This window comes from Cinclus cinclus, chromosome 22 (genome assembly GCF_963662255.1).
Source record: "Cinclus cinclus chromosome 22, bCinCin1.1, whole genome shotgun sequence".
Lineage (NCBI taxonomy): Eukaryota > Metazoa > Chordata > Aves > Passeriformes > Cinclidae > Cinclus > Cinclus cinclus.
In genome coordinates this window covers 7,084,916-7,107,533 of record NC_085067.1, presented here as the reverse complement: position 1 = coordinate 7,107,533, position 22,618 = coordinate 7,084,916, and the positions used below count along the sequence as shown (strand labels likewise).

The 22,618-nt window shown below is 48.1% G+C and overlaps 1 protein-coding gene across 1 annotated transcript in view; it reads left to right on the top strand.

The window, feature by feature from the left end:
* The window catches only part of CAMKK1 (calcium/calmodulin dependent protein kinase kinase 1), a 50,523-nt gene that overhangs the window by 14,592 nt on the left and 13,313 nt on the right, over window positions 1-22,618 (top strand). The window contains exons 4-11 of the mRNA XM_062506944.1: window positions 3,199-3,250; window positions 3,823-3,956; window positions 4,531-4,567; window positions 6,799-6,820; window positions 8,717-8,805; window positions 20,219-20,418; window positions 21,091-21,144; window positions 22,052-22,125. Of these exons, the coding sequence (XP_062362928.1) occupies window positions 3,199-3,250; window positions 3,823-3,956; window positions 4,531-4,567; window positions 6,799-6,820; window positions 8,717-8,805; window positions 20,219-20,418; window positions 21,091-21,144; window positions 22,052-22,125 (662 nt within the window). The remainder of the gene's footprint in view (window positions 1-3,198; window positions 3,251-3,822; window positions 3,957-4,530; window positions 4,568-6,798; window positions 6,821-8,716; window positions 8,806-20,218; window positions 20,419-21,090; window positions 21,145-22,051; window positions 22,126-22,618) is intronic.

Here is a 22,618-nt window from a genome sequence, read left to right as displayed (position 1 = left end):
GCAGGAAGGGAAGGCACAGCTCCTGTGTTTCTCATCCTCTTGCTCACATAACAGCTGCTGAACCACTGCCAGCTGCACTCCAGAGCCGTGGGGAGCAGGGAAGTGATCTCTGGCTTACTCTAACACCTTGTGCTGTTCAGCTGAGGGCTTGTGAGGGGCTGGGTCACCCAGGGTGGCAGCAGGATCCTCGGGAAGCAGCCAGAGACAGGCGAGCTGCAGGCCAGCATCTCTGCTGGGGTGACACAGCATGGATGGGGCACAGCCTGGTGATGGAATTCTGCTGATGGGACAAAAGGTGACAAACACAGGAGCAAGATTTTAAGGCCATGGCAGCTAAGCCTGTCTGGTTTAGGATTTTGTTTATAACATAACATTCCTCTTTCCCAGCAGAGCTTCCCTTTCAGCTGTTTTGTCTGAGGGATGTCGTTGTTAGGCAGGACAGGTGAAGAAGGGCTGGAAACATTCTCTGGTCTGTTCAGCATTCCCACAGTGTGCCCTCAAGCACTAGCAGAGGATTTCAGTGGTTAGTAGGGACCTCTGAGCAGCATCCCACTCCCCTGGGAGCTGTAGGTAGGGAATGTGCACAGGCTTCTGCCCTTGCAGTACAAGTCTCATCCATAGCTAATAAAACGACATTCTAAGCACTGTGAGAGCATCACCAAGGACAGGTGGTAAGTACGTTTGGCTCAATCATTTTGTCACCCTTCCCTCCCAAAATGAATGGCCATTTTGCAGTTGTCATTACCCACAGCTTGTGGTCTCACTGTTGTGAAAGCTGCTGTATCACAGGCATTCCTTCTCTCCCTAAGCTTGGGATCTCCTTTCCCTTAGGCAGCTTCCTGTGGTTTCCAGCTGTAAGGTTGATAGGAAGAGAGCAGTAAACTTAGCTAATAAACATACAACAGAGAAAAGCATACAGTTCCTGCTGTTTCTCAAAGGGAAATGTCAAGACCCATGTTCACATGTGAATAATTGGGAGGAGGATGTGTGGAGGAAATCTCCAGGCCCCCTCTTATCCTGAGAAGACTAAAGCAAAACTTGCCTGTGCAAAGGGAAAATCCCTCAGCTTGGCTCTGAGCTGGTTCTTTATCAGAAAGGCATTATCTGGGTAATTAGCTCTGCCTGTGAGTACAAATGTCTTTGGCTCTGTCATCCATGTGAGCCCAGAAGGAGAGGTTTGCTGAAGCATCCCTGAGATGCTCCCATTACAGCAGCCACAATTCAGGAGGAAGCCTGGTCCTGCCAGCTCACTGTAATTAAAGGGAGGCTTCACAGCCACGTGCCCTCCTCTCTGCTCTTGTGGTAATTAAGTGGTTCTGGCCTGTTGCATGATGAACTTTGCTTTTTTGCCTCTTTTGAGTTTGTCAGTGCAGTGGGACAGGTCCCCTCTGATGACCTAGCTCTGCTTGTGGCAGATACTGGTGCTTCAAAGCTGATATAAGAAATCCTGGTGCTTCTTTCCTAGCAGTAGTGGTGGTTTGCAGTCAACTCACCTATGATGCAGTAACCTCCCACTGCCCCTCAAGTGTCCTTCAAGGAGTTTGGGTGACAGCAGTAGCTCCTGTTCTTCCATTTTTGTCCGTGAGAGCAAGTTTTGTCTTAGCTATTGCTCCTCTCTGTACCTTCCTGCTCTCTCCAGCTTCTCCTGGGAAGGACGATCCTGATGCAGGCATGGCTGGTGCTGATGGTTCAGTTCTTCAGGCTGAGGCCCCCAAGCTCCCAAACTTGAGAGCTTTCAGCAGCAAACTGCATCCTCTATTTTGTCCTTTTTCTAAAGCTCCATGCCAGAAGGCAGCAAGGACTCAAGATGGGATTGGAGCAAGAGGAGCATTCTCCTCCTGGGTTGGCAATGGTTGAAAGAGAAATGGATGTACCAATTCCTTTGATTTTTCTCAAAAATTTTCATTATGGAGAGATGAAAGTGGGAAGCGTAGGAAGTCCTGCAGGCTTGGTCCTGGCAATATTTGGAGGTGGTTTTGCACATCTTGGATCCTCTTCTAGCAGACCATGAGTCATTTGGCTGCCTGTATTGGACACAGAGCTGTGCTAAGTCAAAGATAAGCACTTCTGAGTCTGTCTCTCAACACCATCATTCCTAACAGTTGGTTTGGAGCTGTCAGGCAGGATTGAAACACTGCACACTGTCTCTTCTCAATTACATGGGTGCAAATCCAGAGGATTTCACTGGATCAGTACCAAAAATAACAATCCTTTCAGCAAGCCATGAACCTGGCTGCAGTAGGAGCACTGATGGGAGGTGGGGATGCTTGGGCTTGTGGTGCCATCATTGCCAGGAACAACAGCTTGGGAAGGAGCTCACTGTAATGGGTTTGGTGACCTTTTCTTGGTATATGTGTTAAAAACAGGTAGTGGGGCAGAGACCCTGCCTCTGTGGTACTAATGAAAAATTCCTGGGCATTTGACTGTGTCCTGCAGGACTCCTTGGTTAGTCAGATTCTGTAGGGACCACTCCAGTGTGAATTACATATTGGATGTTTTATTAATAGGAGTAACTGCTTAGGCTGGGGGAAGGAGCGAGTCATCCCAGCTCCTGGAAGCACAGACTGTTTTCCTGAGAAAATTGTACTATGAGCTGGTTTCTTATTAAATATTCATCTGCTGGGCCACTTGGGGGGTTTGAGTGGCCCTCCAAAAGGTTATTAATGCACAGAGCAGATGGAGGCACAAAGACTGTTTATTAAATTCAGAATGCCTTTTGCCACTATGCTAATGCCAGCTGGATGGCAGGAAGAATTACCCTGATCCCTTCCTATGCCTCAGCTGCTGGGGTTCAGTTTCCTTCTTATACCCAATGATAAGACAAAACATAAGATGAAGCAGCCTTGAAGTGGCTCTGACCTGGAGCATGGCCATAACATCATCCAAAAACAGCCAGAGAAACCCACCTCTTCCCTCAAGCTTCTGCCCCAAATTCAGAAATTTTGGGCTTTTTCTTTGTCCATTTGAAAATAAATCAAATTTTTTCATGGGGAAAAATGAATGGAACAAATGGTTAGCAGTGCTTTCAGGAAAGCCTGGGTCAGTATCTGTCTGTTGTGGCCACCACTAACCAGAACCCTTCTCTAGGTTGAGGAGCAGCCCTGAGCCAGTCCCTGATGCCCAGCATACTCCCAGGTCACAGCAATCACCTCTTTGGCTCTTGTTCAGTTTTAACACTGCTTTATCTTCCTTCTCCAGGCTATGAAAGTCCTCTCCAAAAAGAAGCTCTTGAAGCAGTATGGATTTCCACGTGGGTATCTCACATTTAGAGGTCTGCCTGTTGTCCTCAGCCAGATCTCTCTGTAGAGACATTGTCTGCAAGGACTGCAGAACGTGGCCTCCTGTGAAAGCTGCCCATGTAGTTGGGAGCTGGTTAAAATGCAGTGGGTGGTCATGGGGCAGATACAGCCACAGGGAAACTCAGCACACTCAGTAATGGGATTCCTGGCTCTGATTTTTGTGAGTCTCTTTGAAGCGGTGACTCTTCCATGTTCACCATTTATGAAGCCTAATTAAGCACTGGAAGTTAGGCAGGGTATTCCCCCTCCTCTCAGAGTCCCTTCTACCCCTGGGATAGCACCTGGGTGCAGTCTGGGCCATGGGATGCCCCAGACCCATCTGGGAAGCTGGGAGCAGCTGGTCTGAATGGGACTTGGAGATCTCATTTCCAGGTGGGAGACTGCAAAGCTTTGGGATGAGAACAAGGGGATGAGACCTTCCAGAATAGCTGGAGGTGTATGCAGAGTGGCCAGTGGCTGCTCATCCTGTGTGCAGGTGCTGCTGCCAAATGAGGAGTTCTTCACTGTGCTGTCACACTTGCAGGTCGGCCTCCTCCCAGAGGGTCAAAAGCATCCTCTGGGGAGCAGCCCAAACCCATGGCACCCCTGGACAGAGTCTATCAGGAAATAGCCATCCTAAAGAAGCTGGACCACATCAATATCGTTAAGCTGATAGAGGTGAGCTGCTTCTCCACCATAAGTTAGACTGAAACAAGTCTGATTTGTATTTCAACAAGGGGGTTTTTCTTCAGCTTCAGCCAAAATTGGTTTAAAATAGATATTCAGAAATTTAGGCTGGTGATTCCAGGCAAAGTCTTACTGACTGTGTAGGACAAACTGCACACTCACTCTGCACTCTGGGCTGGTGCCCAAGAGAAAGCAGCTCACTGTGCTGGTAGAAATAGCAGTGAGCTTTGATCACTGAAACTTGTGTGCAGACAAGCCTGGGAAGGTGCACAAGTGCAAGGCTTCAGTGCCATTTTCATCATTGATTGAGGTCAGTTTAGGACAAGCAGTGCCTTTGTTGGTCAGCTAATCCAAATAGAGGCAGAAACCTAGATTTTTCTGGAGACAGGAAAACCTGTCCTCCAAAACCCCACTCTCTGCAGGACTCTAAATATTAGCCTAAATTCTTCTCAGTGTTCTGCAGCTCAGCAAAGTGTACTGGGAATGTTACTTGCTTAAAAATATTTTTGCCTGCTGTTTTTCACTTTTTTCCTCTTTCCCCTTATTTCTCTGTGATCTCTCTCAGGTCCTTGATGATCCTGCAGAGGACAACTTGTACATGGGTATGTGAGTCTCATAAGCTAACAGAACCATCTGGGCTTAGGCCTAGTGATGCAAGTGACACCTACCAGGACTCGGGGTCAATACGGGAGGAAACTTGTGCCAACTTCAGCAGACTTATTTTTTTCTGCAAAGTTAAAACGCCTGTAAATGCAGCTGGGATGGAAAGGCCCCGTGCAGTAGGGTAAGGCAACCTTGTGTCAGTACAGCTGTGCACATCTCTTTTGCCATGGGGACACTAAAAACACCTGACAGCTGCTCTGCCCTCCCCTCTGTAGAGTTGATTCCAGCCCCAGAGCCAGGAGGGAAGCGAAGGGTGCAGGGTGGTTACCTTGTCCTCCTGCTATGAAACTTCTGTAGGCTGTGGATAGTGGTATTGACTCCAGAGTCACTCCAGTCTTGTCTGGGGGTGTTTCCTGTGACCCCTGCAGAGCTCTGTCCACCCTGGTGAGCCTCAGGACCTCCTAAGGGAGCAGCACTCCCACCTTTGGTGGGGGAAGCCATGCCTGACTGGGTGATTATGCAGAGTACGAGGGAATTCCACCCATTTTGTATTCCTCTCCTCCAAACCCTGAAAGTGCCAGCCACAGCCTAACCCACATTTGAGTAAAACACTGGGGGACAGGCGTGGGAGGCCCTGAGGTACCCTCTGAGATAGGCTGGAGGAGGGGATGATTGACCCTTTTACATCTCTGCTTCCCCAAACTGTTTCCTGATGAAGCAGGTTCAAAGACTGCTCCTCATGAAATAATTATGGGACACTTTTGAAGCTGCTGTGAAGGAGGACTCTGCCTAGCAAATGAAGCAATTTGCCTTTGAAAGGCCACTTTTCCCTTTGGGCTGAAGCCCCAGTGGCATCTGGCAGCATCTCAAAGTGATGGCACTTGTGGTGGGGAGGGTAGTTGAGGCTGTTGTTTGAAGCCCTGAACTCCTGGGGATGGAGGAAAGGGGAGAGATGAGGTGGAAAGCTGCAGAGGGGAAAAAAAACCCCAAACCTAAGCCAGGCTCTACTTGTGAAGTGAGAGAAACATCCCAGAAATAGCAGAAACAGCAGCAGGACAGGTGGGGACTCTCCTGGTCTTGTTGGATATTGTGATAAGCAATGGCCATGTCCCTGTTGTACATGTTCCATCACCCCTTTCCTCTGCCTGGGATCCTGTGAAGTTCAGGCACATCAAGCTTCTTCCTCTGCAGTTCCCTTGGCAGAAGAGTAGCACTGTTCAGGGCTGACCTTCCTGCAAGTGGGTTTGCTCCCTCCTGCTGCTGCCCCAGCTGATGATAACTGCACCTTTCTCGTTCCAACAATGCTCCCCACTGCAAAGCAGATGTAGATGAAGTGGTGTTTGCTCGTTGCCTGTGGCTGCTGGGATCAGGCACTGCTGTGAGCACTTGGCTGTGTGTCAGTGGGATGGGATGTCGACAGGCACTGAGCAACCTGCAAAGGTAAAGGGTGGTTGAATGATGAAGTGCTTCCACAAACTGCAGCTTCTTCAGCCTGGAGGGCAAGAGGAGCCAATTCAAGCTGCCCTGGTGTGTGTGTGTACCCTCAGAGGATCCCACACCCCAGTGCTTTGGGGAGGAGATCTGCTCAGATTTTTTGAGAGGTGCAAGAAATCCCCATATAATTCATGGGGAAAGAGCTCTCCTATTCTGTAGGAGATCCTTCTCCTGTTTGCAGGACAGAGCAGAGCAGGATCAGAAGAACACTTTCCCCAACCTCCTAATCAGACACACAAACTCTTGTGCTCTGCAAACCTCAACTTACACCAGCAAATCCTCTTCAGTCGCTCCTGCCAGTAAGTGCTTGGCTCTGACAGAGCTGTAGCTGTGCTGCTGATTGACACAGCAGAAATGGAGCAGCATGTTCTTACAGCATCTCCTTTGCTATCAGCAATTTAGTGGAAATATCACAGCAAACACTCTCCCTTGGAGGTACAACAGGGCTCAAACCAACGAGGGCTGACACCCAGAGCAGCACACCATGGTTGATAAATTAGCACCTGCTGTCTCCCTGTACAGAGTGGCAGGAGGTAGGATGTTTGGCTGTGCTGAAGAGATGAATATTTTAATTTTGCATCCTCTGGTGTCCTTGTCATGGGTGAGGGAAGAGAAATGAGTGGAGATAAATTGATTTTGCAGGTATGGGAATGGATGTGTTTTTGTTGGTGATGAATAACAAATAAGCCCAGGCTGCTCTTCTCATTCATTCATGGTTTATTTCCTTTTCTTGCAGTGTTTGACCTCATGAGGAAAGGGTAAGTAGCCTTCCTGGGATCCCTTCTATTGAAACTTCTGGTGTTCATCATCAGGTTCCCTTGTGAAATGGAGGTTTGATATGTCCAGTGGGGCAAACACTGTCTGCAGAGGAGGCAAAACCCAGCTGTAGTTGCCTTTGCACTGCTACAGCCTGGAATGATGTGCTGAATAGAAATGGGTTGGGAGGACATGTCCTGGTACCAGACTCTGATGTAGAAGACAAATTCTGCGACAATTCCTCATCAGGTGCCTGGAAGAAAAGGTTTGAATAGGAATACTCTGCTGGGTTCCAGCCATGTTTTGGCTTCCTCTGACACAAGGGGTGTGTGGTTGCATCAAAGTTTACTTGCCACCTGCTGCCTTATTTTGCCCTCAGCACTAACCTCTCATGAGAGACTGTTCTGTTGGCACATTTCTTTTGCACAGTAGAAGAAGGGATAAGGTAGTAAGAGGTTTCTCACTGCTCTGTGCTACACCTGCATTGATTCTGCAGCTCTGCAGTCTCAGTGAGGTCATGATTTCTGTGCCCAGGATCGAGGAGATTCCCAGAGGGGATATTTTTCTCTCTGGCCACATGAGCAAGCTGCCAGCTCCAGTGGGTTGCTGGCAGGAGGCTCCCCAGTCTCCCTGGTGATCAGGCTGATGCCTGTCCTGTAGGAGGGGGAGCTCCTGTAAACAGCTGAGGCTGGGGAACCTGTGGCTCATCCAAATGCAGCCTGGCTGCCCCTGGCAGGAGGCAATTAGACTCCATTAGTGGCTCTGCCAGCCCTGCTCTCACATTATTTCTCCCTGGTTTCAGCAACAGAAAAATGTGCATAAAAGAGGGAGAAAAGGCAGTGATGGGAAAATGCAAATGGGAGATGAAGGCCATCAGTCAAGAAGAGGGGAATGCTGCAGGAAGGATTTGCTGCTGGGTGCTGAGGGGAAGAGCCACAGAGCCTGGTTTTGGCTGTTCTCTGCCAGGGTTTGGCTTGCCAGGATGGTGTCCCAGGAGCACTCAAATCCAGCTGCAGTCAGTGGATGTATGTCCAAATGCAAAGTCAAGCTGCTGAGCAGGATTAGCCCCCAGTGCACTGAAGTCCTTAGCTCCAGCCATTCATCTATGGGGGAACAGGAGATTCTGACTAGCTCTTACAGCCTCTTTGCCCTCAGCTTTCAGCAGGCACAGGCAGAAGAGGGGCTTTTAGAGGAGACTGCATCCCTCAGCAGTGACAGCATTCAAAGGAAAGGAGAGGAGAAGCTGACCAGGTAACCTTGGCTGTTCAGGGCTGAATGGCTGAGCTTTGGTGGTGGCTGAACCCTGAGCAGCTACATAGGTTTTTAAAGCAGTTTAACACAATGCACTGGAAATACTCACATTTAACCTTTGAGCTAGTGATTCATGTTTAGATTCTGCCTCAGTAGACCAGCTGCACAATGATACTGTGTCAGGACTGAGCCCCAGCAGGCAGGACATGCAGTGCACAGCAACAGGCATTGTCCCCACTGCTGACTGGGATCTTATGGGAATGCTGGTGTTCACAGCCATGAGCAGCTTTAGCAGGAAGCCAAAGGCCAGGTCCAGCTTTGTTCTTCTCCTGTTAGGACTGTCAGTGAGTAGTGTTTGTCTTATTTTGTGCAGACATTTGCAGTTAATCCTGATGTTGATGAGGGCTCTGTGGCTCATGCTGGCTCAGGGACTATGCAAAGCCACCCATCACTAGCCAAGCTCAGTAACCAAAGCATCACCACGTCCAGAAAGAACGGACACACCTCCACCCTCTGTCACAGCACCCAGAGCTTATTGGGAGCCTGGCCCTCAGTGCTGGGACATGATGATGGGGAACAAACTCCTCCAGCAAGGGGTGTTACTGCCCTTCTGCAAAGCACTGAGTTGCTGTCCCTCTTGCCCACAGGCCTGTCATGGAGGTGCCAAGTGAGCAGCCCTTCAGCGAGGAGCAGGCTCGGCTCTACTTCCGAGACATCGTCCTGGGCATCGAGTACTGTGAGTACCCCAGCACTGGCAGTGCTTTGCAGAGGGTGTGCCTGGGCCCCCTGCTCAGCTGGAGAGGGGCATCTTGGCACTGGGGGGCTGTTGAATGAGCCAGAGAGGTCCCCTTGGCTTGGGTTGCTGTTGGAAGTGGCCCCACTCAGCTTGGGTTTACCTAGGAAGTGTCACAGAACCAGTAGGAAGGACATTAGGCTAATAGTGCCTCTCTTTTTACTTCCACTTATTTCTTTCTGGAGACTCTCTTTGAAGGCAATAGCAGAGCCAGAAAATGGGTGTTTGCAGTGTCATGGATTCAGTCAGTCAGCTTAAACTGGAACTGGAACTGTCTCTAGCTTAGCAGGGCAAGCACTGGCCCTGCAGAGCTGGTGAACAGCACAGGGAGGATGTCTGTCCTTGTCCACCCCCTTTGCAGAATCCATCTGAGTGACTCCCTGTCACTCAGGGCTGTGGGTTGACAAGATCCCAGCCCTGCTGTGCCTTCCCAGGGAGGTGGTGGATCAAGGGTGTTTCCAGGCTGTGCCCAGACTCCAGAGCAGGGTTCCTTCCTCTTTGTAGGCTGTCTGATTATTGTCACCTTTTTTGGTGACGTCTTGTGCCCCTCTGGCTGAGGGCAGATTCACTGCTGAGTGCCTGTTCTACAGAGTACAGGGAGGCCTCAATAGGTCTCTGAATGGTAGCAGGGTTTTTCCTGGCCCCATTATCACTGGCATGTCCCTGCTGGCATGAACCTGGCAGGAGTGAGCAAAGAGGGGTCCCTGAATTAAATAAAGACACAAGGTGGAATGGTCTGTGTGCTGGCATCCTGAAAGCACTTGCTGCTTTATAGCTCAGCTGCTGGTGAGCTGAGCGTAGCTCTGAGTCTGTTTGATCCTGGTGTCCTCCTTGCAAACAGCCTCTGTGAGTTCAGTGCTCTCACAACTGACTGCTTCCTCTGCACACTGATGCACTGAACAATTGCCCATGGTGGATTTAGGGGGGAAGAGGAAGTACAGCTTTTTCAGAGGACATTCCCACCTTGCAGGTCTGATTGTTTTCCAGAGGAGACAGTAAATATGTAGATAAGGTGATCCTGTCATTACCTTGTGTTTCAATTGCCAGACAGCTTTTGATAATATCCATTTACAGTAGCTCATAAAGCAGCTCCTAAATCTCTTAGGTTGGATGGGCTCTTGTGGATTAATAACTAGACAATCAGGATAGTTGGAGTACAGCTCTAACAACTGGGAAAAGTCACCAATACAGTTAAACAGGAATCCATAATGTGGGCTGGGATGTTCAGTATCTTCTTAAATGACCAGAAAAAGGGTAGAGGACAATAGGAGAGATTGATGATGGCACTGAGTTACTCAGGATAGTTGTTAGAACTGACTAGGAAGACTGGCAGGAAAATGCCATGATAGCAAGTGATGGCATGATAAAATGACAGATAAAAAAATCATGTTGTTGTCTGCAGGGTAATGCATTAGGGGGAGAAACAGCACTGAAAATACATACAGTGATGGGCTCTAAATTATCTCTTCTCACTCAGGCTTTATTCTGGATAGTTGTCTTGAAAATGCCAGCCCATTACTTAGTGACATTCAACAAGGCTAACAAGATTTGGGGAATTATTTGGAATGAAAGAAAGAAGAAACTAGATAATGTTATTATGCAGTTCTTTGGATCTCTGAGAACTCTTAGGTACACACAAGGAGTATCCTGAATATTATGTGCAGCCTGTCTTAGAAACAGCTCCCTAAAACTGATGCCCAAGAAGGAAGGTCAGGATGGTCCTGGAATATCTTATGTACAGAGATATGACAAAGCTCTTAAGACTGGAAAATTATCTTGGGAAGAGGTGCTATGACAGAGGCTTGTAAAATCCTGAGTGTCAGGGAAATGCTGGACAGGAAATAAATTTTTTCTGTCTCTAAAAAAACAATAACTAATGGATAGCAAACAAAATAATCAGGTAGCCATTTTAAACCAGAAGGAATTACTCAATTGGCTTCAACCACTGAGAGAGAGCAAGTTTCTGAGCATGATGGGCCTTGCTGAGGCAGAGGAGCATGGTTTGCAGGGTCTCAGTCCCTCTCCACATTGAAGTGAAGCACCACCTCATCTTTTGTCTAAAACCAGCAGTGAATAAAATCCCTGTTTGCAAGTCTGATGGTCCAGAAGCTTCCAGGTGCTGCCAAAATTAATCAGGTCATCCCAGAAAGTTGGTGGAAGTTAATATATGAATGGGAATCTCAAGACTGTCTTTCAGTAGAGCTTGAAGGATGAAGATGCAGCTGTTTATATTCCCATTAGCATTCAGACTGCAGCAGAGCCTGTGTGCCTCAGCTGGGAGATCCAAGCTGTGCTGTGCTGGATGTGCTGCAGGAACAGTTCCTGCTCAGAGGAAACTTTGAGTTTAGTAGATAGGAAGAAAAACAAAAAACCCAGCAAAATGTGGGTAATCTTAAGCAGAGGGAGTGAAATTCAACAATAAATTATAGGATGCCCAAGCACTCCCAGCAACAGGAACAATAGGATGCTTTATTTTGGGTCATTGAGTAACCACTTATTTTATTAGCAAATGAAAGTTAAAAATGGTGTTCTCTCTGAACTGCTGGGTAAATGCATGGCAATTTTTATATAATTAAGAGGAAAAGTGCACCATTTGTGCATGCTGAAGGAAAAGTGTTGCCAGGCAATCCAGAGATTGCAAGGTAATTTTAATGTAAGCATCCATAATTGTTGTTTAATTTGGGAGGCTCAATAACCATGCAGCTGCTTGAAGCTCACAGTTATCACAGCAGCAAATGCATCATTGTTGGTTGGATTTTATTAGATTAGAAGTTGCAAACTGGATTCCTGTTGGAGCCTGAAAGGTGTTAATGGTGAGCAGGAAGGGACTGCAGGAGCCAAGGCGCTGGGAGATGTGGACTGAACTTTTAAAATACTGGTGGTGGCATGTGGTCTGTGGCCACTGTGTTTCTGTGGGGACTGGACTCACTGGTTTTTCATGGAGTTTGCCTGGGGTAGAGCTCCTGCAAGAGAGCTGGCTGTGGGGGAAGGTTTGGAAGGAGGCAGTGGTCCAGGTGATGAGAGCTGGGTGCAAATCCAGGTTTAGGCATGGTGGGAGGCAGGGACAGAGCCCTGGAGAGAGCCAGGAGCTCCCTGATCCAGGCAATGGCACAGTGCTGTCACCTTGCTTCTGGCTGGTTTTAGTGTGTCCAATACCAGGAGTGCACTTGGATACAAGCACAGTCCCAGCCTTGTTCACTAAGCAGTGAAGAAAGCAGTTCAAGGTCTGAGAGTCAGGGGGATCTACCCATGGCTGAGCCTCCCTTCCTCTGGCCCCTGCAATGCTGGGAATATATTTTGAGTTCAGGCATGGTGATTCACGTGTTCTGTTTTAGTGGCCCTGTCTTAGACCTGGGCTCTGGTGTTGTTTAAGCACATGAAAACTGTAATTGGGTTCCTGGTGAAATGGGCCCTTCAAAGGAAAGTGATTTTGCTCCCACTTTCAAGACTTCTCCAGTACTGCTGGCCCTGCACACCCCCTCAGGACCTGGGAAGGCAGCCTGGCCTCTGTAAGTACCTCTAAGTCTGCTACCCTGTAAGTACCACCAGAGTGATAATTCCAGGGTGTGCTCAAGTGCTTTGGATGGGAACGTTTGCTGGATTATTTGTGTCATTAACTAAAGCATATGCTTAAGCATCTCTGTGAATTAGGAACATGTGCAATTGCCACCTTTCCACTTGTAGCTCCCCTCTAGGAGTGCTTGGCTGGGGTTATTGAAATGTCAGTCTCCCTTCCAGTAAGGCAAACTTTGCTTTTGTAGAGATACTCAGCAGAAATGTGTGTGCTGGATAGGAAATAGTCATCATGCTTCATCAAAAGACATGAGGGATCTGCCAGGTAAGTATCCCAGTTTGATTTTAGGACTGGGACATGAGAATCTTCATTTAGTAAGAGCCTGAGTAAGGAGTAAGAATAAGCAGACAAAAGGGCTGTCTAAGCAGGAGCCTGGCTGTGACACTGGCCAGGAGCAGACAGTGCAGCACACACAGGCATGACCCAGGGGAAAACCCTGCTGCCTTGCACAGTTCACATGAAGCACAGTGACTGTCCCTGCTGCTCTGGAGCTGCAAGCTCAGTATTCGAGTCACGAGAAGCTGAAACAGTTTTTGTCAGCCTGGATGAAGAAGAAAAAACCTTATTTCCTGCATTCTGTGTGAAAGTCTGCAGTTTTCCTCCTGTGGCTGTGACTAAGAGGGGGCAGTTTTAGCCTCCCCCCTGCAGAGGAAGGCTTGTCTCCTCTGAGCTATGGGGTTGAAGGGAGGGTAATGACATGCAGCTAAAGCCATTGGGAAATTATCTTTCCAGCAGCAGCTCTCTGCAGTGAGAGCTGCTGTGACCCAGGGCCCTGCACGCTGAGCCTGGAGCCTTAAAGGGTCTGGCTTTTCAAAGCTGGCTTTTCTGAGATAACACTTAATCTACTTGGTTATCGATACATGAGTATAATTTCCATTATCTTAAAAGGAAATTTAAGCAAATGAGCTGCTTGTGTTTTCTGAAGAATTTCTAGTGCAGGGTAAGTCCAGGGTGGGTGCACTAAAGCGTCAGTAGTGTAGATGGTTTGGTCTGGTTTGGCTCTTGACAGAGGTGAATTCCTCAGGTTGGTGTGGGTCAGCAGAGCTGGGATATGAGTCTGTGGTGGAGCTGCTGCATGCTCTACTGTGATTCCCAGAAAGCTGATTGTTCCCATGTGGGAAATGAGGATCTCTGATCCTCCTCTTGCCTGTACAAGTTTGGAGCTCCTCAAACAGAGCATGTTAAGGTGAGAGCTACAGCTGCAAGGTTCTGGGTATTATAAATGACACTGCCAGGAGAAGAGAGGCTGGCTTGTGTTTTATCACATGCAGACAAGTTTTCCTTAACTGATAAAAACCAAACAAAAAACCCTTTCATGAGCTGCAAGTGTTGCTGATACTGATCAATAAGGACTGCACAAGAGTGAGAGTAATTAGCCAGTGGAGAAGATCAGAGAGATGTGCTGGAGCCTGTTAAGATCAGGCAGTTTGATTTTTGTTGTTTGATGCAGTTAGTTCTGTGTCTGCTCAGGGTTAGAGGCAGCCCCTAGCACAGGCTGTGCAGGTTGTTTTGCAGTCCCTGCTGCCTGTTGTGCCCTGCTGCCCTGGTTCCCAGTGCTCCCTTGGAGCACTGCTGTGTGTGTGGCCATGGCAGGGAGCTCTGTGGCTTCTGACGAGGCTGTGCTCGTGTGAGCTGGAGCACAGGTGCAGAAGGACAGCCTTTGACAGGGTTACCTGTCTCTCTTCCCTGTTGCTTCCTTCTGGCAATATCCACACCACAACTTCTGCCAGGAGCACAGTGCTCAGCTGAAGATGGAGCACACAGGGAAGCTGAGCTGTTCCAAAGGGCTGGGTAGTGCTGAGGGTCCAAAACTTGGGCTTAAGCAACTTATCCAAGAGGCAGAGGCTTAATGAGTGCAGCAAAACAGTGGCGAGAGCTGACACCACCACAGCTGGGATCCTGCCCCTGCAGTGAACTGAGCATGGGATGGGATGTTCCCCTTGGACAGCCCACACACCCCTGTCCTCCAGCTCTTCCTCAGCAGAGCACTGTGGATGAATAACCATCTGTTTTGAGCTCTGGATGGTGGTGCAGCACTTTCCTTGCTAGGGTGTTAAATCATTTCTTTGCTACAGGGGCAATGTGAGAGTAATACTAAGCAGAGTCTGCAGTAGCACCATATGGATTGCTTTTGCCATTGAATAGGAATGGGATTCTGGCTTTAATCAAGCAGAATTCAGCACTGGCCTCAGTAAATAGCAGGTTGTGTCAGTGCATTGCAAAGTTTTACATGTATAATTTTTAAATGAACTTTTAGCAAATTTGTGTTAGCCTGCTGGATTTCCAAGATTTCCAGAGGGGAATGCAGTGAAAAGCACCTTTTCGAAAAGGACTAAGGAACAAGATCTCTTTCTACCATTTCTATCTGTGCTCCTTCTGGGTCTTCACTCCCTGTTAGTGGATTTGTTGGCAGACAGTTCCCAGGCATTTGCCTCTGAGTGAAAGGGAAAGCCTGCTTAGTCCTGGAACAGCCTGTGGGATCTAGAATGAGGAGTGCTTGTGAAATGGCTGTTTTGTCCCACTGAGGGCAGCTGGGGGACTGAGCAGAGAGAAATGATGTGCTCAGCAGGGCTTTGCTAAGGAGCAGGGAGGCAATGGCAGAACTGTGGAGACCCACACAGGAGAGTACAGATAGGAACCAGCTGGCCCAGCAGCAGAGAACTTCCCCAAAATCCACCTTTTCTCCAGCCCCACCTACTGGACCACATCTGGCTGCTATTACCAACTCCCTTCAATATCATTGCAGTGAAGAAACAAACAAACAAAAGCCCTAAAAATCCAGATTTTCAGGAAGACCTTTGATTTTAGGCAGGTTTTTTTTTTCATATGGGTTTGATTTTGAACACCCAAGTGCAGGTTTTTGCCAGCTGTAGTAGGTGCAGCATGCCTGCTAGAGCTCTGTGTGAAATCAAGAGGGACACAGGAAGGATGGTCCTTTCCCAAGGATGTTCACACCCTGAGAGCTCTGAATCCTCCTTTGAGGCTGTATCTCCACATCATCTGCCTTCAGCAGGCTGTTCTTAGGCAATAGTGCTCCATGCCCAAGTTCAGGAGACACACCAGACTTTTAGGCATTATTTCCTTGTTTCTGAGCACCCTGGAGCTCTAGGTCTTGACTAAGTCCAACTTCAGATATCCCTGGTCAGGCTTGCTAACACAAGTTGGAATAAAATGTAGTACACAGTCACTCACTTGCCCTGCCTGCTTTGTTCGTGGGGTGGTTGTGAAGATTAGCAAATAAATATTTCTAGCACATTTGAGATCTCTTCCTAGATGATACTCTAGGAATCCATGGGATTGTTATCCGGATGCAAATAGGCCTGAAATAGTGTTACCTTTCCACTGAAATGAAGAATGGGTCTAATAAAACCAAATTTAACAGAGCACTGCATAATCAGACTTTGTCCTAAGAGCTCTGTGCTATCTTAGGTGGTTTCATTTTCATTGTGAAGAAATACCAATCTATGCCCTGCATCAGGTCTGTCAGCACAGAAAGTGCAGGGTGTTTTGGAGCCCAGGGAAGGCATTCTGGTGAGCTGCTGAACCCTGCTTTAAGAGCAAAATCCTTTCCAGGTAAAAGCAACATGTGGAGCCAAGTTTTGTCAGTTTGCCAAAGCAGCTTCAGCAAAGTGCTCTGCTTGGGCAGGTCAGCATCGATTTTAACCTGGGGAGGGGTGCAGGCAAGTGCATTTGCATGGGAATGAGTGTTGAGTATTTTTCAGCTGTTGGTGTGGCCTTGTGCATGACCTGAAGGGCAGCACCAATGGAATGGTCCTTCCCAAGGCTTCCTGCATCCAGCAGACACATCCCTGGGGCTGTGCTGGGTCTGAGGACAGTCTCTGCCTGCTTTGTGACTTCCTGTACTGTAGCAAGCAAAAAGCTCAGAGCCTTGCTCTCTGAGCAGGACAGAGTGGCTGGAAGTTCTCTTAAAGGCATGGATTCAGCTTAGGGGTCCCAGTTGCCCATGAAGGGAACTAAGGGGAGGTCATGAGTTGGTCTAAAAGAAGAGTAATCCCCAGACCCTCATGGAGCAATTTAAGTGCAGCAATACAGAACATTATTTTGTTTTTTTTTTTTTTTTAAAAGCACATTTAGGGGTTTTATTTACATGTTGAAAGTGCTTTTCCTTCTCTGCTGAGCCTGATGCAGCCCTGTTCCTCTTTGTGTCCCAGTGTGTCCTTAATTCCAAGGACAGGACAAGTGTTTTATTTCTGGGACCTCTGGTCCTGGCTTCTAGTGAACTAATCCTAACAAGAGTGCCTTTCCTACCTGCTGCTCTTAAATCTACAGAGGATGAAGCTTTCTCCCAAATGCTTCAAGATGGTGAAATGAGAGGGTTAATTTATGCTGGTGATTGTATTAGACTGACTGTGGCTGTCCCCTGCTCCCATTGGGGTGACTTCTGTGCTCCTTGTCCCTTCCGTACAGTCATTAACAGTCTGGAAGGTGTCAGTAGTGATAGGCTCTTATTTCCAGGATGCTTATCTCTCCCTCTGGAGTTCTGCAGGGGTAACACCATCATTTCCTCTGTGTGCTGTGCTGGAAATGCAGATCATGCTGGTTTAATCAGCACCTTTCCCCCAAGACAGCTCTGTCCCTGGGCTCCTTTGGCAGCACGTGGCAGTGATGTGTGTCACTGCAGGCATGGCCTGGCAGCCTTTGGCCAGTCCTGCTGAATTAATTGGTCCCTGCCTTTCTCCCTGCAATGTGTATCTGCAAGAGATCTGGACTGGCAGCAGAAGTTGGTGGGTTGGGAAGTTTTTCCAAGCTTAGTTATATTGGTGTCCTGAAGGTGAGCAGTCCTGCTTCCTTCCTGCAGCTCCCAGACAAACCAGCTTTTGTCTATTGTCTACAAGGAGACTTGGGAATGATTTTGGGGAATATTTTACTCTGTATTGTGCTGAACTGTACCAGTGGTGAGGCACAGGACTGGAGAGGATAAGCCTGTGCATTTTGAAGCCCAAAGCCAATTTTGGAAAGCTGTGCAGGGGAGGATGCCCACAGAACTGGCAGGCTGGGACTTTGAGTTATGTTCCTTCAGAGCAGAGCAGGGATTTCAGGTTTCCTTCATCAGGTTAGCAGCTCCACACCAAATCTTTTCTCGACAGATGTGAGCACTTGCTCTTTCCGTTTTTATGAACCTGTGGTGTTCATTTACATCAGCTGGTGCTCAGTCCCCTGTCCTTCTCCCTTCTTGGGCATTGCCTCTGCACAAAGCTGGATAGGGAAGAGGATTTGCAGAGAGCAGAAATCCTTTCAGCCAGCTGGCAGGAGACTTTGATTGTGCCACAGCAGCATAGTGTGTGGGTGGGACACTGCCCCCAGCACCACTGCTCCAGACCTGCTCAGTCACCTCCCCTCTGCATCTGTCCCCTTCCCATCCCAGTTTGTTGTTATTTTAAATGGATGCCAGGTTCAAAAGCCCCTGGGATGTGGCATTCCAAAGGCCAGGCTTCACCCCTGGGCTCCTCAGCCCTGCAGGCACTTGTGGGCACCTGAGCTCAGACTGTCACTGTGCCTAGCACATGTGAATGTTCTCACCTGGAAACTCAAATATTCATTAGCCAAATGAGCCATTGTTTGATGGCTTTGATTTTTGCAAAGGATGTGTTTCTAATTTCTTTGTTCTTTGTTTCTGTGCCTAGCAGTGTCCAGACCCACTGGGGACCAGCAGAGATGGGTACAAAGGAAACATATGGCAGCTAGAAAACTGCCCACAGTGTTCCTCAACTTTCATTAGATGGTGCAGAGGCAGGGAAAGTACACAGTGAAATGACAGAGAAAATGGTTTGTGGTTTTATTTTGTTTGTGTTTTTTTTTTACTTTCCTATAAGGAAGAAATAATAAAAAGCCTGGAGTACTTTCTTGCCTTAATTTTCACAGAACAGGCTCCAGGGATGCACTTATATGGTCCATACTTGTTTTGGGGTCTTTTTAGAGGCTTTGGGAATCTTAACTCTGTGGTATCAGGCATGACAGCAGACACCTGCCTGAAAGGCAGCTTGTCATCTCTTGAAGGAAAACTTCACTCCCCCCTCACTCTTATTTGCTCTCCCTATATTACCATAATGAAATGTCAGCTTGCCACCAGCTCTGCTGCTGAGCAGATGTCTTCTCCTAATTACTGTTGTTGCAGGGTTTTGGTGTTTATCCTGACTGTCTAGACAGGCTGTTACAGCATTAACTCCCTCCCATCACACCCTGGCCATGCAGTTGGTGCACATCTGGAAGAAAATGCAAGTCCTGATGCTCTCCAGCAAGTTTTTGTCTGCTGGATCTCCAGAGCAGCTCTTTAATGTGCCAAGGACAGCATCCCCCAACAGTGCTTCAAACTGAGGAAAGGGCAGAAAAAAATATCTGCAAGTGGGACTTCCCCTCCCCAGGCGTGGCCTGCTGGAAAGTTGGCTTGAACAAAGCAGAAAGTTAAATGAAGTTTGTTCTTGGTCCTAAAGCACAAGCTGGGATGCTCCACAGGGCAGGCTGTCTTTGTGGCAGTGTGTTGGAAAGGCTTGTAAAGCAGGAAAGGGTTAGAGCACCATTTTTCTCCACCTAATGTGTATTTCCTAGGACATATGAAAAGTGCTTATGGGGAGATAGAAAAACAAACGTGTTCTGTTTGCAAGAAGGAAATGTGAAAACAGTGGTTGGAGCCAGGGGAGGACAGAGGCCAGGGGTTCCTGGTCCTCTGGGGAGGGCAGGATTAGAGGATTTCCTCCTCCTCCTTCAGTGAAGTCTCCTGGTTTTCTGTCATTCTGCTTTTGGGGTCGTTTCATGTTCTGAAAGTTGGTGGTTTTTTTATTTTTCAAGTTCTTTGAGTTCCTGAGAAATCAGCCACTTTCCTACAACTCCCTGCTTTACTCAGTGGCCTGGAAATGTCTTTCAACTGCAATATTTCACAAGAGAGGTGGTTGTTGTTTTCAGTACATCTCAGCCTCCAAGCTCTTTGCAAGGGTTTGTTTCATGTTTGGTATGCAAGCACTTCAGCTGGTGCCCATGGTTGGCCTCATGGAGCTGAGACAGAGCTGCAGTCTTTGCTGGAGCCTCTTGGAATAAAGGGCCAGGTTTGGCCACAGCTCTGGGAGCAGCAGCAGGAGTGGTGGGAATAGCTGGGAACTTGGTGCCAGGGTGGGGGTTTGGGGTGATGCAGAGCAAGTTGAGGTTGTTTCTCTATTTGTGGGCTCCATCAAGAAGCTTGGCTAAATAAAGAGTGGTTCTTTGGGGTGCTGGTGCTTGCTCCAAGCTTGAAGCCCCATTATTCCATCTTTGGAGCTGGAAATGCCCATAGATTTCTGAGCTGTTGGCTGAACTTGGCACTCAGCTGCTTGTCACCTCTTTGGTTCTGCCCCTTTTGATGAGCTTCACAGCACTGCATTTTCAAAACAAATAAACTAAAAGTGAACCTCTTTATTTGGGTCCCATAAACCTTTAATACAGCAGATGGCCCAACCCATCAGCTGGTCTGATGAGGCCAAGCACATCTTCATGATCTGAGTGTTTTCTTTCTCCAGCAGCATTGCTTGTTCCCACTGGTTGAGCTTTCCCTGAGTTCATGTCTTTTCTTTGCATAGTTCCTAGATGTATTTCTGAGAGCTGTATCCCAGCAAGGTACCAAAAAGGAATAGCTGTAGGAAATGACCTTACTTCTCTGTTATATTCCATCTCCAGCAGCAGCTGGGGTGTGGTGTCTGAGCTTGCACCTTTATTTTCACCCTCCTGGAAGGTTTCCCCTGGGTGTGTTAGCTGCCATGGCTGACCATGCTCCCTTTTTTGGGTGTTTTTCAGTGCACTACCAGAAGATCATCCACCGGGACATCAAACCTTCCAACTTGCTCCTAGGAGATGATGGCCACGTCAAAATTGCTGATTTTGGTGTCAGCAATCAGTTTGAAGGGAATGATGCCCAGCTTTCCAGCACGGCAGGGACACCAGCCTTCATGGCACCAGAGGCCATCTCACAGACTGGCAAAAGCTTCAGTGGGAAGGTGGGTGTTTGCTCACAGCTGCTGTCTCCTGGGACCCCCAGGCATGGCACAAAGGGCAGTGCCACACCTGCATCCTGACTGTGGTACAAATTAGAGCTGTCCTTTGGTAAAACTGAAGCTTTAATTCTCTCCAATCCAGGGAAAACTCACATTAGTCGTTCTGTGCGGTGGGCAGACACTTTGCTGTAGATCCCTGCCTAGACAGAAGCCATGCTAGAGTCCTTTCCTGCCCAGAGGGAAAGGAGGAAGCCTATGGTTTCCTTCCCAAATAATCAAGAGGCACAGGGGGTTGCTGAGCACCAAGGTCATAGCTTGATTCCCTGGAAGTGAGAGGCACTTCCAGGGGTGGTGATGCAGACATAGGGATAGGGTCTAATTGGGATATTTATTTTTTTTTTTGTCTGGAAAACTTTAGAGGTTCATCCCTGAATGGTGTAATTTCCTGTGAGAAGGGGCTGCTTGCTGGTCACAGCAGGGCAAGGGAGCAATGCCTGGCCCAGAACAGCCCTCATTCCTCAGTGTGCAAGAGCTGCCCTTAGGAGCCCAACTTCAAAGTGACACAGAAAATGTTAAATCCATACAAATAGAGTTTTCTGAACTGGTGGGAAAACCCAGCTTACTCAGATCATCTGTACTGCCTCTCCTTTACTCCGTGTTCATGCTCTCTTCCAGGCACTGGATGTGTGGGCGATGGGAATCACCCTGTACTGCTTTGTTTATGGGAAGGTAAGCTCCCTTTCAGCTGTTGGAGCCTTGCACTGCACTGCCTGCCTTTTGACTCATTCCTTTCCAAATAAAGGCAAATATTAGAGACAAAGACCTACCTTCTGTAAGCTTAAAAATCCCCCTGCAGTTCAGAAGGAGCTGAAGCTGTGATCTGTGGAAAGGATCATTTCCAGCATTGAATGCAGAGCCATTGTTTGTGCTACAAACCCAGAGCAGCATCAGCATCACCAGCAGCAGTTTGTGGGGGGGTTATCCACAGTTCCTGCTTTTAGAAATGAGCCAGAGCATGGATAGAGGCGTAGGATTGATCCCAAACTGCTGCAGCACTTTTGGAACCAGATTACAGAAAGCTCTGTCTGCCAAAGATAAGTTAGGATTGATGGGGGTCCAGTTTGGCAGAGGCAGCTCTTCAGTGCTGCCTTCTGCACACTCCATGTCCTGTCATGGCTGTTCCCTCTCCTGTGGCCAGAACCACCATGTCCCAGCTATGTTGTCCCAGGATGAGCAGTACAGCAGGTGTGTGCAGTCTCTGTGGGCAGGAATGTTATCTGAACCTCTGTCCAAGCACAGAGCACTGCAGATCCCACCACACAGGCAGCAGGCATCCAGCTCTGGGTAAGACCTGGCCAGAGAAGATGACAGAGGCAGTTCATGGTCACCTTGCAGGCTGGATGAAGGAGGGTATTCCAGTCCAGTTATGTATTCCCTAAATGCCTCTGCTGTTCTTATGAATTTATTTTTTTATTAGGAATGAATGGATTTATTGTGTGTGGGGAGATTGAATTTATTTCCATCTCTGTGTAAAATCTAGGGAGTACAGAGCTTGTACTTGGTGTTACATGAATGACAAATGCCTGAGTGATGCCAGGATCTTGGACAACTGGAAAATCTCTTGTTTGTTTTACAGTGCCCTTTTATAGATGAATATATTCTGGGTCTTCATAACAGGATCAAGACCAAGCCTGTGGAGTTCCCAGAAGAGTGAGTAAACTTTACTCTGCTGCTGTAAAATAAAGTTCAGTTTTCAGCATTATTCTCTGTGTGGCACAGTGGGTCACCACGGAGGGATGGACATGAGTGGGTGAGGTGCTCTGTGTTCTCCTGGGTCCTTCACATGGGTTTGTGCTGGTGATGTTCTTGAGGTGTTAAAAGTGCTTCTGCTTTCCCTCTGCCCTTGTAGTGCAGACAGGGACTAAAGGAAATGTCTCTTTGAAAGTGAAGGGATTCCAGGATCTATCTGTCCCACCTACTTGACTCTGGAGATTCTGGATGGTTTGGTTGTGATTTTCCTTCTCCCCATGCAGCAGCCACCAGAATGATTTAATGTATTCATTTTCAAAACCAATGTGGTGATCACCCTCAGTCTTGGTCCAAGGGAACACTTCCCTCTCCTGTGGACTTGCTTTGTAGCCAGAGGAGCTGTCTGATGAAAGGATGCTTGTCCTGAGATGTGCAACCACAGCTCAGCAAATCC